The sequence below is a fragment of the Sphaerodactylus townsendi genome, linkage group LG06 (assembly GCF_021028975.2).
Source record: "Sphaerodactylus townsendi isolate TG3544 linkage group LG06, MPM_Stown_v2.3, whole genome shotgun sequence".
Taxonomy (NCBI): Eukaryota; Metazoa; Chordata; class Lepidosauria; order Squamata; family Sphaerodactylidae; genus Sphaerodactylus; species Sphaerodactylus townsendi.
This window is the reverse complement of record NC_059430.1, coordinates 74946889-74965350: the sequence shown is the minus strand read 5'-3', so window position 1 is coordinate 74965350 and position 18462 is coordinate 74946889. Positions and strand designations below refer to the sequence as shown.

Below are 18462 nucleotides of genomic sequence, written 5' to 3'. Positions count from 1 at the left end.
TCCTTTTATTTTAAAATTATTCCTTGTGTGAGAGAAAGGGGAGGAATTTGTAGCTGTTGAACTATAAGATACTTGACTGACTTGAAGAGAGAAGGCTGCAGTATGGAGGAGAATTATCTGTGTTCATCTCTAGAAAGTCATCCTATGATAAAAATGAGAGCTTTGAGAGTGTATTTGCTGAAGCACCCCATGTTATGTTGCTGTTATATATTTAAAGCTAGGATTGTGGTGTTGTATTGTTTGTTATAACATACTAATCCGGGAGAAGTCTTACTTGCCTTTCCTAATATTACTTCCAGGTTGTGGCTTGGAAGGAGAGCAAAGATTCATCTCAGGCATATCCACTCCCTACACCCTATATACTTTGGCAACTCTACCCTGCTGGTCCATTTGTTCCTTTTTTCTCCCTCCTTTCCCTCCCACTTTAGTCCCCTTGTGCTCTAACATTGTTCATTATGGTTACAACTTGATCAGTGAATATGGTATGCTCACAAAAGTCAATATTACATATTATTAGTTATTGTTACTGGTTTCCCATGTCTCCAAAGGGTAGACTGCAGTTGTTTGATGAGGTATTTCCTGATGGGCATTTGACAAGCACAGAATGAAATAATGTGATGGTGCTCTGGAAATATTATGCCCGGAGCATTTACACATTTCTCCTGCTTAATTATTCTGGAGCATATCATGTGAATCTGTGGAGATTAGGTTGCTATTCTTCACATCATGCCATAACATTTAAGGTGCATACATTCACAACAGGTTTTTTGAGGAATTTCTGTTTTACAGTTTAGAAGTGGACCTTTGGAGAAACATAGGCTATTAATGCATATTTGGGGGGATAAACAGATTTGGTGGCATTTTCTGGGACACATGGCCATCAGGTCCCTCTGCTTTTGTAAGACTAATTATTTATATGTTTGTTTATAATTTGATTTCTTGGATGCTCTTCCCATTGATGGGCTCAGGACAGCTTACAACAATAAACTATTTGATAAGATGTATTCTCAATCAACTGTAAACATAATCCCTACCATTTCTATTCCTGGTGCTCAACTGTTTTCTCATCACTGCATGAAGTAGTAGTAATAGTATTAGTATCAGTGCTCCAGTTTTCTCCTCAGTGGGCACCCAAAGTGGCTTACAAAAGTGTTCTCTTCTCCTCCCATTGTATCCTCACAGCAATCCTGTGAAGTAGATTAGGCTGAGAGCAAGCCACTGGACCAATGTCATCCATCAATCTTCTGTATTTATTTACTTCCTTCATATTCCATCTATCTCCCCAGTTGGGACACAGAGTGGCTTACCTAATTCTCCAGGACTGGAGAATTAGGTAAGCCACTCTGGGTTCCAAATGGGGAGATTTTATTATTTACATTTTATTTTAATATTTTCCACTTTATTTTCATAACAACCCTGTGAAGTAAATTAGGCAGAGAGCATGTGGCTGTTTTAAGGTTATGTAGCAAGCTTCCATGGTAGAGTAGGAATTAAAACCTGGGTCTTCCAGGTTCTAATAGGATGCTTTAACCAGTAGGTCTCTGATTTAGATCATGACTGTAGACTGCATTAGCTATTGGCCTGTAGAATGCATTCTATAAACTATGGGCCTGAATGGATAAATGTACATGGGTTAGGGTTTTAGATGGATGGAAATGGGTGCGATGAGCAAGAAATCTAATGGTATCCAACTGATTGTATTGCTAACCACAGTCACTACCTCAAGATTTTCTTCAGATCTAGAAAGTAAGTTATTAATTATTTATGTATTTTTTCCATTTACACCCCTCCCAACACCAAAGTCCTTGGGCAACCTACATAATGGGGTTAATAGCCCGGTTAAAACATAAAACATTGAAAACCACCATAAAAACATATTTTAAAACAGTCAAAAACATCCACTAAAAATCCCCACCCAGTGGTGAGTTTCAGCAGGTTCACACCCCTTCGGCAGAACCGGTTGTTAAAATGGTGCTTGTAAACAACCAGTTGTTAAATTATTTGAATCCCACCACCGGAACCGGTTGTTAAATTATTTGAATCCCAGACCCCACCCTTCAGCTGGCATAGATGTGGGGGACCCTGGGGTCACATACTGAAGGCCTGGGTAAAGAGGAAGGTTTTAACCATAAAGTGTTGGTGCCTGGCGAATTTCTGCAGGAAGACTGTAACACAGCTTGGGGCCTACCACAGATGTAGTGGCAAATATTCCCTGTTCTCCCAAAAGCTAGATACCTAATTTATCTCTACTCCCATCTTAGTATCTGCCTAGTAGTTTGTGACTAATTTATTATCAAGTAAGGGAACATGATCAGGTAAGTATACTAGCCATTAAAAGAGTAAGATGGAGCTTGAAGGAGTGATATGTTCATAGCTTTGCCACAAGGCTGAGTATAAATGCAAGTATAACCTCCTTGCCATCAGTTCTCGAGCATCTCAAGTCCTCAGACTGTTCTGGCTGATCAACACCTGTCTGTTGCTAAGAAAAATAAAAGAATAAGAAAACAAGTACTTCTGAAGGACATGAGGAACTTTTTGACTTTAGTCACAAACTGAAGCAACAGTTAGGTACAAAGACATGAAAGATAAGAGAAAGAACGTACAACGAGAAACTATGTACTTTCCAGCACTCCTCAGCTGGCCATGTAAGAAGGTCAGGTTGTGAGCTCGCCATAAAAAGTTTCATCACTAGAGAGTTTCTGTTCCTTCTTTGGAGACCATTTCCCTTCAAAAGCAGCAAGGGACTCAAAATCTCTATATCGGCTGTGTCTCCTTGGAAGTACCATGCTAAATGTTATGCCTCACAAGTCTACAATAGAAAATATACCTTTCACCCTGGGCTAGGTTCATAGGTTTCATTTGAGAATTGATTCCTGCTGGTTTCCTACCATGCCACTATTTCTGGTTGTCTCTGTACAGGACACTGTGTAACCTTTGCAAATGGATCAAGTTATTCTAAAGTCATAGGTGTTGTCAGCAGAGTTTTGTATGACAACAAACCTCGGTAGTGATATGACAGGTAGTGAGATCTCCCGTGTGGACGTAACAATTCTTTTCTTAGTTCAGGCTGACAGATGATGACATTCTTCTGGCTCACCTTTCTCACTTGTCATCATCAGGTCCTCTGGCTCTCTCCTGTCATACACATGACATGCCCTAGTGAAGTTTAATACGACAGAATTATTTGCTTTATAACTGCAGAGTGCAATCTCTCCTGACAATCAAATCATGGCATTCATCGGAAGAGAGAAAGAGAACTTACCATTATTTCACTTTACGTTTATAAAGTCTGTAGATGTGTATATCTTTGCTGTGTCTGATGTTATTGCTGTCCTTGAAATTATTTTTAAAGATGAAAGGATGTTTAACTCTCTTATTTGACAGGTCACAAGTAGAAATTATTTGAAAGAGGGAAAATGCTTGTGTGCTTAACTGTGCAGCAAATCATGTCATGACCGAGTGATAGCTGTGTCTTATTCTGTATTCATGATAGCTAAAACATTTAGATTATATTTCATCTAGTTAATCTTTTTGACCATTTTGACTGTATCAGTATTATTAGAAATTCACAATTACATACTCTATTTACAGTAAGGTACACTATAGGCCAGTGGTAATGAACCTATGGCACGGGTGCCAGAGGTAGTACTCAGAGCCCTCTCTGTGGGCACGCACAAACAGAGTCGCCCTCCCCCCAATCTAGGCTGGCCTGGGCCGCTGGGCTCGATTATTAGCTGTCCGGGCGCGGCCCTGTCCCCAGCGCCCAGACTCAGCACAGCAGGCAGGGCAAGGGCTGGCAAAGGGAGAGACAGCAGGATAACAGCAGACAGAGTAAAAGCCAGCAGAGTGAGTGTTGGCAGGGAGGGGCCTCTCACAGCTGAACCGGCTGTGAGAGAGAGTGATGAGCTGCAGCTGGGCCAAGAGGAGGAGTAGATAAAAGGAGAAGGGAAATGGGCCTCTAGAGCTGCCGCTGCAGCAGGGACTGGGGAGGGCTTTGGCAGGGGAAGGGAGTGGTAGAGAGACAAGGAGCTTAGAAGGGGTGGCTGCCCAGCGCTGTGGGGAAACAGGCTGGTGAGCCCCGGGCTTCACACCGGCTGCTCACCCACCCCACCCCTGTGAAGCATAACAGGGTGGGGCAAAGAAGCCGATGAAGGGGAGAAGCAATCAGAGGGCTCTCTTCTGTGAGGCAACAGAGAGAGGGAGAGGGGTCAGGCAAGCCGGTGGCTCTGGCCAAACAGCGCCGGGACCCCAGGCCAGGGTACGGGAGGAGGGTACAAGGCGTGGCCTAACGCAAGGCGCCCTGTGGGCAAGACTGTTCCTTGGCCCTAAGAGCCAGGCTAAGATAACATTGTCTGGGGAGTCCAACCCCCAGGTCAGGGAAGGTGGGTTGGTACAGCCACCTGCAGGGCCGGGGCAACTAGGGGAAACGCCACATTAGCATTAAACCTAAGACCTAAATTTGGTGAGACACTGTAGGTAACCCTGTTAAGTGCTGTTGAATCCCACTGATTTTCATGTGAAGAACTAAAGCACAATCCTTTACCTGGGAGTAAGCTCGGTTGCTGGCAATGGGGCTTGCTTCTGAGTAAACCCTCCTAGGGCTGTGATTCATCTGTTGGAAGAGTTGCATGGTTGCTTCAAAGCAAAGCCACTAACTACCACCAAGCTTACTCCTGAGTAACGCACGCCACGGAGCCAAGGTTTTTTCTAAACTAAAACCTCAGCATTCAGGTTAAATTGCCGTGTTGACACTTAGCAATAAATAAGTGGGTTTTGGGTTGCAATTTGGGCACTTGGTCTCTAAAAGGTTTGCCATCACTGCTATAGGCAAACCAGTGGTTGTAGTTGATGTCTGCCCCACAGTGTAAGTTGGTTCAGATTTCATCTCTCAAGGTGGTCCAACTCAAGCTGCTGGTCTCTTATCCTGAAACTTTCAGCAGTATTATGAGCTTAATAGTGGTCTCCCTTTCAGGTTTATTCTGAAGATTACTGAGGTACTTTTTTATTTATAAAATATTTATATCTGACGTGTCTTCCTTTATATCCCATCTGTCTCCCCAGTTGGGATTCAGAGTAAAATAAAACAAAACAAATAACCACTTCACCCATAAAAGAAAATTGCAGTCTATAGCATGTTGAAAGTTCTGGCAAATAAAATGGCCTTGCAGTACCATTTGAAAAATGCCCCCCTTCCTCACCCCACCAGGAGCTTGCGCCATAGAGTGGGAATTATTTATTTTTATTTATTTATTTATTTCTCAGTCTTATAGACCGCCCAACCCCCGAAGGGCTCTGGGCGGTGAACAACATAAAATAACAGTTACATAATAGACTGTAAATAATTTAAGTTAAAATGCAGCAATTAAGAACGACTAATAACAGCAATGCCCGCAACAATCCCTGTTAAACTCTCCCAGAAGGGGAGAAAAAGAGTGGGCCCATAGATGGTAATGGGCCCAAAATGTAGGAGGAGGCGGGGGCACTTATATCAGCGGCTGGACACTCCAAAGGCCCGGTGGAACAACTCCGTCTTGCAGGCCCTGCGGAACTCACCAAGATCCCGCAGGGCCCGGACAGCTGGAGGAAGAGTGTTCCACCAGGCAGGGGCCAGGGCTGTAAAAGTCCTGGCCCGCGTGGAAGCCAGCCGCATCATTGAGGGGCCAGGGACTACCAGCAAATTGGCCTCCGCTGAACGTAGAGGCCTAGTAGGGACATATGGGGTAATGCGGTCCTGAAGGTATGAGGGTCCCAGGCCGCGTAAGGCCTTAAAGGTAAGTACCCATACCTTGAAGATGATCCGGAATTCAACCGGGAGCCAATGCAGGCGGCGCAGTATTGGTTGAATATGATCACGGAAGGCGCTCGCGAGCAGCCGGGCTGCTGCATTTTGGACCAGTTGTAACCTCCGGATCAACCGCAAGGGCAGGCCCGCTGTGAGCGAAGTTACAATAGTCCAGCCTGGAGGTGACTGCTCCATGGATCACAGTGGCCAGGTCTGTGGGAGAGGAAGGGAACCAGCCGCCGGGCCTGCCGAAGATGGAAAACGCACCCCGGGTTATATGGGCCACCTGGGTCTCCATCGAAAGGGACGAATCCAGGTGGGCCCCCAGGCTGCGGACTGAGGGGCCGGCACCACGAGGCCCCCTCCACACCGGGCGCTGGAAATTCTCACCCTCCTTACCACTGACCAAGCCAGAGGATCTCCGTCTTCGATGGATTAAGTTTTAACCTGCTCTGTTGCAACAAACCAGCAACCGCCTCCAAACAGTGCTGGAGAGCTGTAGGGCGATGACCGCTCCCCTCCATCAACAGAATGAGCTGAGTATCATCAGCGTACTGATGACAGATCAGCCCAAAGCTCCGTACCAGCTGAGCAAGGGGTCGCATGTAGATATTAAATAACAGCGGGGACAGTAGCGCTCCCTGAGGCACCCCACAATGAAGTGGGCACCGCCGGGAGGCTTGGTCCCCACACCACACTTGCTGACTCCGATCCCGGAGAAACGAGGCAATCCATTGAAGGACAGTGCCCCGTACCCCGGAAGCAGCCAGGCGGTGGGTCAAAAGATCGTGGTCGACCATATCAAACGCTGCGGTTAGATCTAACAATACCAACAGCGCCGATCCGCCCTGGTCAAGCTGCATATGGAGCGTATCTGTGACGGCGACGAGAACGGTCTCCGTCCCATGCCCAGCACGGAAGCCGGACTGGAAGGGATCGAACGCCGATGCGTCATCCAGGAAACCCTGAAGCTGCTCCAACACCACTCTCTCAATTACCTTCCCCAGAAACGAAAGATTCGAGACGGGGCGGTAATTGGCCAGATCACCAGGATCTAAGGATGGTCTTTTTAAGAGTGGGCGGACCACTGCCTCCTTCAACCCACCGGGAAAGACTTTTGATGATACAAAATGCTGCTCCAGAGTATAAATACTCTCCTGAGACAATGAAATCAAGACTAGGGAATTCTCATTATTACAACTACCAAAAGCATATTGAAATATGTGATAAAGGGAGTGCTGGAAGAAAGATTCTGTTTTTTTCCTGCCCTGTTGTTTTTACTGTACCCACTCTTGAATTCCAAATAACTGCCAATATGAAAGGAAGAGGACATCTCATTAAGAGTTCATCTTCCCTCACTCCTGGTATCCTTGGTAGTGGTAACTGAGCACCAGATCTACATTTTTGAAGGGGGGGTGAAAGTACAGAATAATGATGAAGAATTTGGATTTGGAAAGTACAGAATAATGATGAAGAATTTGGATTTATACCCTATCTTTCTCTCCTACAAGGAGTCTCAAAGCAGTTTACAGAACAGAACAAATCACCCAGCAGACTCCATGTGTAGGAATGGAGAAACAAACCCAATTCACCAAATAAGAATCAGCCACTCATGTAGAGGAGTGGGAATTAAACCCAGTTGTCCATATCAGAGTACCCCTGCTCTTAGCCACTACACCTCAAGTGTTTTAAATGTGTCCTAAGCTCCTACTCCCTACCCCCCACCCAGAGGTCTTGCATGCCCAAAGCCTGCCATGACCACTGTCAATGTTCTGTCCTTGAAGGGAGAGTCAGGATGACAAGGAATTAGAAGGTCCTGCAGGTGGAAGAGTGGACGGTGCCTCTGCCAAGGAAAAGAAAGGAAATTAGCGAAGCTAAGGAAAATTATGTGGGGATCTATGTCTCCTACTGCACAGAACTTGACATTTTTTAATATCTCCTTGGGAACCTTCAGCTCCTCCGCCTCTTTACTCACCATAGCCTCATTTGACTAACGACCTTACCAAGGGGTGCAACTTCCCTCAGAGGCAATGGGTCTCCCTCTACTTCCCCCACCTCCTAGGGAATCAGGGTGCGTACAATGCAGAATGTGCCATCTCTTCCATGCAGTTCAGCCTCCCCCACTTTTTAGCAGCAGACTAATTGGGGGAACCTGCCATATGTGCTGCAGAACAAGCCATCTCTTCCAGGCAGTTGAGCCTCTTCCACCTCCTAGAACAGGGGTAGGGAACCTGCGGCTCTCCAGATGTTCAGGAACTACAATTCCCATCAGCCTCTGTCAGCATGGCCAATTGGCCATGCTGGTAGGGGCTGATGGGAATTGTAGTTCCTGAACATCTGGAGAGCCGCAGGTTCCCTACCCCTGTCCTAGAAGCAGCCTAATTGCGGGAAAGGGGTGTGTGCATTGCAGAACAAGCCATCTCTGCTGGATAATTGAGCCTCCCCCACCTCCTGGCACTGCCCCTTCTCTGTCTGCCTCCTCTCATCCCCCTGCCCAAGATTTGGCCCTGGTGAGCACCCACTCTCAGCGATGGTATGCTGATTTTTGTTCCTTCTGCAGTGTTGTTTCCAAATACAGTGTTTTACTTTTCACCACAGGGATGAATGACAGCCATTTATCTAAGGAAGAAAGTAGAGAAGTGTACATGGGAATGCTGAATATGTCCTCTGCCCAGCTACTACAAATTAAGCCTGTTCTAATCAATGTAAACCTGTGCCGAGTTCTGTTTCATTATCTGGTTATAGTGTCCAAAGTGCTGGTGGATGGAATTAGTTTGTGTATAGGCTGAGACACATAAGGAATTTGCAGGGAGGGGCACCCCCACCTCTGCTTCCTTCCCTCTGTCCCCAACCCTTACCTGTCAGTCTTACCTCTCTCCTTGGTCCTTTCCACACAAATATTCTAAAATGTTTTCAGGCAGAAAATAAAACATTTCCTCCGTGGTGTTCCACAGTTTTTCCCACTTGGGTTTCAAAAAGGTTTTATTTCAAGCCTGAAAACGTTTTATACGAAACCCATTTTACAACAATTATTTTATCTGAAACTTTTTTCAAAAGAATTGCAGTCTATGCCTGCCTGGGTGAAATGTCAACTAATCCAGAAGTGTTATTGCCTATTGTGTACTTTCTTTGTAAAGGGAGTTGGCCTAACTTTCTTGTTACATATTTAATTATTGTGAAGGCGTCTTTGCATGCCTGAGTGGGAAATGGAAATTATATAATTATATCACCTATATATTTTGTCCTGTATGCCAGTGAGTAGAAGGAGGAAGACGTTTTGAGATTTATTTTTAGAATCCGTACAATGTTTTCATCCATTAGCTTACAGCTGCAGAGTGGTGTGATTATTACTTAATGGTGCACCAATCCCAATAATTATGATGGTCCTTCCCAGATCTGGCAGTGTTGCCAGCCCTTCTTGTGTCTCCCAAGGATGGTGTCTCAGGTCAGCTGGGTTACAGTTCTCTGAAACAAACCTCAAGTATACATTTAGGTGTTGTAAAGAATCTTCAAATTATGTGAGCAGAGGTTGCCCTATCTTCTTTAGTTATATGTTCCATGTATGAATTTGAATGTAGTTGTGGAGTATGCCCCAACATTGGGATAGAATCAAGTTTGAACAGAGATCTTTTGTGTACCTGGGAGTGCAGCAGAGGTCTGATTCTCAGCCAATATTGTGCTGGAAGAGTATTTAAACAATTATTGATTTGATAGCATTTTAATAAACCAATATGAAATGCATTTAGATACACACCACAGGGCTGCCTTTATATATTAGTAATGTTAGTTGGACGCACACGCCATAAATGTGTATGTTTCCACCCAATTACCCTCTGTGAATCTGGACATAAACCGCAGGATTCGTGAAGAGGATTTATCTGGTGGTCTGGACAGTACAAAAAGCCAGGGGAGTACCACCCACGGGGACAGGGAGGTCAAATGACCCCAGACGCACCAGCAGCGATGTGTGCAAAATTGCGCACCACCACCTCCTCCCCCATGGTAACTTGGGGGTCATTTGTCTCCCCCCCGTCCCCGTGGGTGGTATGCACCGCCTGTCTAAGCCGCCTCTTTCCCTCCCCAGGCCCTTGGGGGCAAGGCTCAAAAACAGAGGCAGCTCAGGCAGGCACTGTGGTTACAGACCACCTCCTGGGCCGCCCGCTGGGCTGCCCTGCTATTTCCCCACCTTCCTGCTGGCTTCTGCAGGAGGCAACCTGTACAGAGGTGGTGGCGGCTCAGATGGGAGCTGCCCCCACCCACAAGTCCAGCATCCAAGCATAGGGGGGCATGAGGCCAGGAGGGTGCTGGGAGCAGCGGTTATCCCTGGGCACCATTTCCCCCTGCAAAAAATGGGGTCTTTTAGCTATCCCAGCCCCAAGCTGCTTGGGTTCCTAAAAGTAAGAACCAACTCTTTGAGGTATAGTGAGAAACAGATAGGACGCCAGTCAGATCTTTAGGCTCAAGCAGCTTTATCATTGACCAATGGCACAGCAGTTTTGTCAGGATTGAACTTCAATGTATTTGTACTTATCTGCAACATCTCTGACTATATTCATGATGTTCATACTTTTCTCTATGGGTGTGTTCCATCCTGCCAGTCATCTCAAAGGGACATCAAGGTGGCAATGTTAGTTTGATCTAGTTTTTGTTCACATCATTCCTTTTTAAAAAATGGTGGAATTGTTGTCTGAAAAGGGAGTTTACATATATTGTCTGGATACACTGAGGGGTTTTTCCAGTGAGTCAAGAAAATATGTGATGTAATTGGAGACTACTTTAAAAGGCAAACTGCCAAGCCTAAAAGGGGAGGGGCAGCCTATTAAATCCAATGAAATAAAATAAAGTTGTTTTTCATCTCTTAATTTTAGGCCTGATGGAATTGGCACAGTAACCACTGAGGAGAAAGAGAAATTTGAAGATATTAAGGAAAGGCTTGCTTCGCTTTTAGAAAACCAGATAAGTCACTTCAGGTGAGTAGGTTTGTATTCTGCAGGTTTGACAGACATGTCAGGTAAGATGACCAAGGAACAGTCAAAACTTGGTGCAATGGAATGACATTAAAGCTCAAATAGTAACTGAGGACTCTTGAAGAGGAAGCAGATCCTGGTGGATGGTTTTTTCAGTGTTGGTTTGTACTCATTCTGTATGCTTTATGCCACCAGCCACAAATAAACTTATCAGCTCATTGCCTAGCAATGCCAGTTACAAAAAACAGATTGAAGACTTGCAAAATAAGCATGACCAGAATGAAATGATATAGAATAAACCAACCCTTCCTAGTTGAGAAGCTGTGGTGTCCCAATACCCTTTTCTCTCTGTTGATGCCAGTTTTTCAGCATTTATGAGACTGAGCAGCCTTACCAGTAGCTTGTGAGGGTTTATAGCTTAGGTTCTAATATTATCCCACACTATAGCAGGTATTTCAGTGGCTTATCTACTCGGCCCAAGGAATTCCTTAAAGTAGAAGAGAGCCTTTTTATTAAAGAAGAACCCCCCCTTTTTTTTTTTATACACTAGTGAACTGAGGCTGCTTTTGTACAGTCAAAATATCCTGGGTTAGAACCGGGATCTTACATATCGCAGCTGATTTGTTGTGGTTTCTCCTTCCACACGGCTCCCAGATGCTTCCAAGGAGTCGAGGCAGGACCGGTATGTAATACCCCAGCTGTTTCAGCACTATTCCACATCTTTTTCCATTTGCACCGTGATCTCTTCCGTGATCTCTTCTGCACATGCGTAAACAACCTCTGTTTCATGCATTCTGATTCTCCCCCCATTCCCTCACTCACTTTAACTAGTTTGAGCCCCAAACTCCTTTCATGTTGATAAGAGACGTGGCTTTGATTGCAGTGAGGGGAAAAACACAGAGGGAGAAACCGTGGATTAAGACAGAAATGGGGTCGAACAAGAGACAAGAGTAACGATCCTCTCAACAGCCGTGAATTTAAAGACAGATAAAGGGGGGGCGAACAGGATAGGTGAATTTAAAGACAGATAAAGGGGGGGTGAACAGGATAGGAGGGCAATGATCCTCTCAAACAGCTGTAGATTTAAACACAGAAAAAAGGAGGGAGACAAAAAGTGAGCACTTCCTAAGCCAACACATGTTTGTTGCTCCCAGTGCCTGTTGATTGGTGGGCCAGGCCAGAGTGGCAAAGCAGGAAAAATAGGCTAGTTCTGCCCCAGTTCTGATACCATGGTGTTTGCATGGCAGTGAGGTCACACGCAGTCATTTTTAAAAGTACCACCTCTTTGACAGTTTTTGGAAGTCGCAGGGCAATGGGAAATTAGTGATGCAACCCCGGGGCAGACCCTGTGCTGCTTAGGGAGCTGTGTGGAATTTCCGGCTGCACAGGGATATTATCCATGCTCACCCCAGGATATTCTGACTGTGCAAAAACACCCTGAGGCAAGTTCAGTATTAAAAAACAAAGATTTATTGAACACAAAGATGGAATTAGGAGATATTTCAACAGATGAAAATCAGGCTGAAGTAAATTGTATAGAATCTTTAGTATCTGTTAGAAATTTAGAGATTTTAAAAACCCTTTTTGGTTTCTCAGATGTTATAAGAGAGGTTCTTTTCTTATGATGGTACAAACTTATCTTGAATTACTAAGGTGTTTCACAGTTTCTGGGTTCTTGCAAGCTGGTACCCTTTCAGTACACACAGTCTCTTGGATATCTGCTTTACAGAAATCTCCTTCAGGAGGTAACTTAAGCAAAGCACTAGTACACCATCCAGGAAATCCTCTTTTAAGTATCGAATAATTTTATTACGGCCACAAGGCCAGCAAAAAGAAAACAAAAGCAGATTCAATTTATATATATGTACAAAAATCCATACTGTAATACCCATACCCCAAAGAAGCATCAACTTACAACATTATTACAGTCACCATCATCTAGTACTTTTCCCTGTCTTAACATAGTTATGTGTTTATTGTATACTTACAAAATTCATTGTATACTAACATACAAAAACATACAAAAGTTTATTGTATATTAACATACAAAATATCTGCAGAGATATAAAAGAAACCCGGTCTTCCAATAAAATTCTTGTAAGAGCTAAATCAGAGTCAACTACGATTGGATTAGTCTAATTAATTAACAGTGGTTGGATTGAGGTGCTGTGTGGTTTCCAGGCTGTATGGCCGTGTTCCAACAGCATTCTTTCCTGACGTTTCGCCTGCATCTGTGGCTGGCATCTTCAGAGGATCTGTTAGTAGGAAAGCAAGTGGAGTATATATGCCTGTGAGTAACAATGAAGATAGCGAGGTCAATAGGTGAGGGCATCTGAATAGAAGTAGCCTGGCCTTTGTTCTCCTTTGATTGTTTACTGTCTATAGTCATCCTGTGTTTGTGTGGAGCTGATTAGTCACTGTCTTGACTCTTAGTGTTTTTCAACACTGGTAGCCAAGTTTTGTTCATTTTCATGGTCTCTTCTTTTCTGTTGAAATTGTCCATGTGCTTGTGGATTTCAATGGCTTCTCTGTGCAGTCTGACATAGTGGTTGTCTGAGTGGCGGGAGAAGTGAGGGAGCCAGGGTGGGTGCACCCTCATTCAGGCTCAGCCAAGGTGACGAGGGAGGGGGGGGCGGAGGCACCGTGGGTAAGAGGCTTCCTGGGGGCTTCACGGTTGACAGGCCAGAAGAGGACTCCAGCCCAGGGAAGCCCCTGTCAACCTTTTCCCCTCACAGCCCAAGCAGCTGCTGCCACTCCTACAACGCAGAGTGGTGTGGCCATGTGGTGGGCAATTTTCTACCCCCCACAAGACTAAATGGCCTGCGCCCAGGGAACGTGACCCCACATATCCCCATGGGCAGTGCACCATTGAGTTTTGGAGCTGAAAAGGCACCCAGGATCGGAGCATGCAGATCAAACATTGTGGGGCAACCTTCAGCAAAGACAGACAGGAGATTTCTTGCAGGCAGCTTAGAGGCAAAAGGTGCACTTTGAAGCTTCATTTAAAAAAAAAGACATCTTGACCAGAAATAAGATGTCTTAAGGACGTCTTAGGAAAAATACTGTGCAGAGCACCTTCCCGGGATGCTTTTTTTTTTTTTTTTGGCATCCTTAGAATGTCTTATTTCAGCTGTGCAGAACAGACCATAGACATTTTAGTTGATTAAGACTGACCTGATGAACAGGAAAAGCCTGTGTCCAGTTCCATTGCTTTCAAGTGATATGAACACGTGTCAAAGCCAGCATCATTTTAGAAAAGCGTCCCTCCCCCTTTCTAAATAGTACTTGGCTATTGGGGTTATCATTAAAGTTTTGTATTTTTATTTAAAAGTTTTAATGAGAAAAAACTGTTTCCCAAATCAGGGCAACTTTGTAGTTGATCAGGAAGGGGAGAACAGATAACTCAGTTGATTATACATTGCAGACAGACTGCCCAATCAGGGAGGGAGGGACTGTGCAGTGGCTGGAAATGGCATGACAAAGGCAGCACTGCACCATTTCCAAAGGAGTTTCGAACAGTGCAAAAAGGAGGCAAAACTGGAAAAACTTGCAGCCTGTGTGGCCCCATTGGAGAGAAGGACTGTGGCCAGGGAGGAGAGCATTCCTGGGCCGAAAGACTGGTGGAAGCCAGTCGTGCTGGTGTCCTCCGTTATACCGATGTGGCTCTGGGGGAGGCAGCCTCTTCTGGGGCGGGCACCATGGATCTATGTGGTACCTGCCTACCACCCTGTTTGCCTTCCCTGCTGGCATAGGTGCCACTTAAGCCAGCGGGATGAGCAAATGCATTGGCGTGAGTCCATGCCACTTCCAGGACATGCTTCATTTTTTAGCTACTTTATATAATTTCTATTCCAAGTTTGAAAATAGTAATAAATATAGTCAATGTCTTCCAAGCAGATTTATCTAATAAAGTGTGTTTTTGGCATTCTTTAAGGTACTGTTTCCCTTTTGGGCGTCCAGAAGGAGCTTTAAAAGCTACACTTTCATTACTTGAAAGGGTATGTCTTAGTTCTATTTCAGTTTGGGGAAAATGTCTGCTCTTTTACTATTGAACAAAAGCATGTACACTTCTACTTTGATATGCTATTAGTTTATTTTTAATAGTTTTTTCAATAGTATTAAAACATATTTAATGAAAATTGAGCAGAACTTGCATTCGCTACTTTCATTGTCTTTGTGAACAAGTTAACAAGGTGGGTATCCTTCCAATCTCATTGGATGGGGAAATTTACAATGAATAATGTAAGTTTTTATGTTTTTTTTAAAAACCCTTAAAATTGCACTGTTGATAATAAGCTTGCACCTTTGGTCTTCAGTGCAACACCCCACTGGGTCTATGCCTATGGGCTGGCCTAATGCGTGTCTGCACTGAACACCTCAACAAACAACAGTTACGGGGCCAAGTACCACTCTGCTTTTTCTTTTCAACTAAGTGCCAATACTCAAAAAGTCAGATTGCTTTCTAAAAATAATTTGACTTATTTATCTAGATAGCACCTTAAGGAATAATTTAAATAGAAAATTTATGAAACAACTCTAAATATAATTGTCAGAAGAGCAGAGGGTTCTTTTTAATTGTATAGATTAGATTTTGCTAAATGCCTTGGGAAATGTTGCATTTTTCCCACACTGCTCAGAACTTTAATGAGGTAGCTGGTAGAATGAGATCTATTCCAGGGGAAGTCAGAAAAAAATGCAGTCCACTGGATGAGAAGTTTAAATTTGGGCCTAAGAGGCATATACTGAAGGCTCAGTCCAGCAGTGTAGTCTACCAGATGATTTTGGAGATAACTCATCCCATTGGTTTGTGATCTAGGTTATAGGACTGAAATGTTCATGTGAAAATGCAATACAACTATAGCCTTGTACACAGACATTGTCACTGGGAGGCTACGGGGGGACACCCAGACTGGGTGGTGCATGAAATGTATTTATATTTAGCACTGTTATAGCAACTCAAGAAGGGGAGCCTTTTTTGAACAATAATACCTCTGGCAGAATCCCTCCTTGCACTGCTGTTTGTATGTAGTCTTTAGTATTGAATCTGAGCATATACATTTTAGACAGATAGCAAAGAATTTGAATTTGAGCTGCTGGCTTCTGTCAGAGTGCTCAAGAATAAACATTTTGGGCGCTTTACTTCTTTATTTTGCTTTCTTGCTATATGCAAAGAAAATAGAGAGTCTTGTGGCACCTTGGAGACTAACAAATATTTGCATCTCATTATTCTGATAGAAAAACAATACTGAAATCAAGTGGCAGCTTAAATGCTAGTGAAGTTTATTCCAACATGTGTTTTCATGAGGCAGAACTTGCTTTTTCAGATGCATGGACTTAAAGTGATAGATTCAGGGTGGTGTTTTGACAGGATCTTTGGTCAGAAACAGCCTGCTTCAGTCTGAATGCATCAAATTTCAGTTCCCCCTCAGTTCAGTCAGCAACTGCATCCAACTTTTCTCAGCCCCAATCCTTTACTGCAAAGTGACGCAGCTGTTGGCTTTACTCACTAGCTGCCATGTGGGATGCCTGAGTATGTGAAGCACTCTGAACACATAATTTATGTGTAAATACTTATCATTTTAGTTTGAGGCTTTGTGTTGAAAAAGCAGCAGGCGCAGCAGTCTGTTAATGAGCAAGACTAGTACCTGGTTTACACACTCATGAAAAGGAGGTGATAGAGACCTGAGGGGGTAGAATGGACTGCATCATTACACACTTCAAGTTGAGTATCATGGAAGCTTCCCTAGATGTTAAAAAAACTCTTCACAAACAAATTGAAAAACATCACAGCAAGCAAAGAGAGAAATGTGGTGCTCGTTTTCTGTTGTGGGGAGAGAGGTGTTGTTTTTTTATGTAAAAGAACAATCAGAACTGGAATCTATTACCTATACTCTTCAGTGAGACAGTCGACTTTGTCACATCAGGGCTCTGCAACCCATATTGCCCTGCATGGGAAAATTAGGCTTAACTCTGGAAGTGAAATGATTATTTCAAGTTGTATCTCCAATTGGCTGTTGAGGGTTTTCTAAGCTGTGTGGCTGTGGTCTGGTAGTTCTAGCTTCTAACATCTTACTATTTCAGAGAATCACATCTTACCATATATAACATGCTTCTGAAGATACCAACCATAAATCTAGATAAAATGTTAAGTTAAAACTACCAGACCATGGCCACAACAGCCAGTAAATTCTGACCCTGAAAGCCGTTGACAGTACATTGAATCTCCAGTGTACTTCTTTTTCTTTCAGTTTCTCTTTACTAGTGAATTTAAAATAACTATGTGTTTGTGTTTCTTCTTACTAGTGAATTTAAAATAACTATGTGTCTATGTGTTCCTTTTGCTGGGTTATGGCGACCCATCTAACTAAGTAGATTTGGTTGTCTTTGGCACAGGTTTTAATGAAAGATATTGCCACTCCCATATCACCAGAAGATGTGAAGAAAGTGATTAGAAAATGTCTGGAAAAAGCAGCCTTGATCAATTACACTCGACTTACGGATTATGCAAAAATAGAAGGTTAGTGCTGTGATCAGCTACTGTCGTGGCTGTAAAAGCTATTGGCGTCTATTAACTGAATATATTTAGAGAGCAGCCTTTTCTCTTTCCTTAGCAAAACCTATACTGCAGCAAGGGGAAATATCTCATTAGAATCTCAGCTGGTGAACTACTGAGCTTTTTCCTATTCATTGCTTTAATATACCTCCTGGGACTGTGCTTGAATGAGTGATCTAGTCTTTGTGCTGCAGTTGTCCTTTGTCCTTTATTTTCTGGGAACTTTCATATGATGAAAAAACTGGGCCGAATCCTGGAAGGGTATGCTCTTGACCAGTTTTGCCATTTGAACTCGGTCACTCCTCTAATAAATAAACTGTTCCTGCTATTTGCAATCCAGAGCAATGGAAGGTCTAGGCAGTGTGACATTGTTTGGCCTCTATTTGCCTGTGGATAATATGCATCATAAAATGTGCCATAAGACCTTTGCAGTGGATTACTTCCCATGTGAAATAGTTTTCAGTCCTAAGGAGGGGAAGTTAGTTGTGCTGTGTAGTCCCCCTCACCATTAACTTTTTGTTTGTGTTACATTTTTTTTCTTTAGGAAAAGTGATTGTTTTAATTATTAAAATATACATAGTTACATGATTTAAAGCATTTACCAAAATATTTATCAATCTGGTCAAGGTGCTGTTGTATGCCAGTAAAGCTGCACTGGAAAGTGCTGCAGCAATGTAAGATGCATCAAATATTGCTGTTGTACTAATGTCTTTTCAGTGAGGGTCACATGCAAGCAATGGCATACTGGGCCTAAATGGCGCCCAAGGGCATGGCCGGCTCCCTACCCCCCCCCCCCCCCCCCGCTTGACTTCCCATGCCCCACTTATGGGAGCAGGGAGGTTGGGAGAGGCCGGGGTTCAGGGGGCACCACAGTGGCAGGCAGGTTCCTGGGCCGGCCAGCCACCACACGTCCGCCACTGAGCCACACTCCTCTGCCTCCCTGCATGCCGGTTCCTGCCCTCCCCTGTGGCCATGGCGAACAGCTCAGCCGGCAAGCAGTGCCCTGGCATGGGGGGAGCTGCCAGCCATCAGTCAGGTTGCCACGCCATGGGAGAGACTGGGCACAGGAACATGCCTGGTGCCCCCCCCCCCCCATTATGAAACAGCATGCGCCCGGGGACATGAGCTAAAAGTTTTCCTCCAGATTTTCTATATCCACA

General features: G+C 44.2%; 1 protein-coding gene across 1 annotated transcript in view; it reads left to right on the top strand.

Annotated features, from left to right (window-relative positions):
* CADPS2 (calcium dependent secretion activator 2) overlaps nt 1–18462 on the top strand; it is a gene marked incomplete at its 5' end in the record, with an annotated part of 402437 nt that overhangs the window by 268945 nt on the left and 115030 nt on the right. The window contains 3 exon segments of the mRNA XM_048501584.1: nt 10651–10752; nt 14684–14747; nt 17143–17266. Coding sequence (XP_048357541.1) covers nt 10651–10752; nt 14684–14747; nt 17143–17266 — 290 coding nt within the window.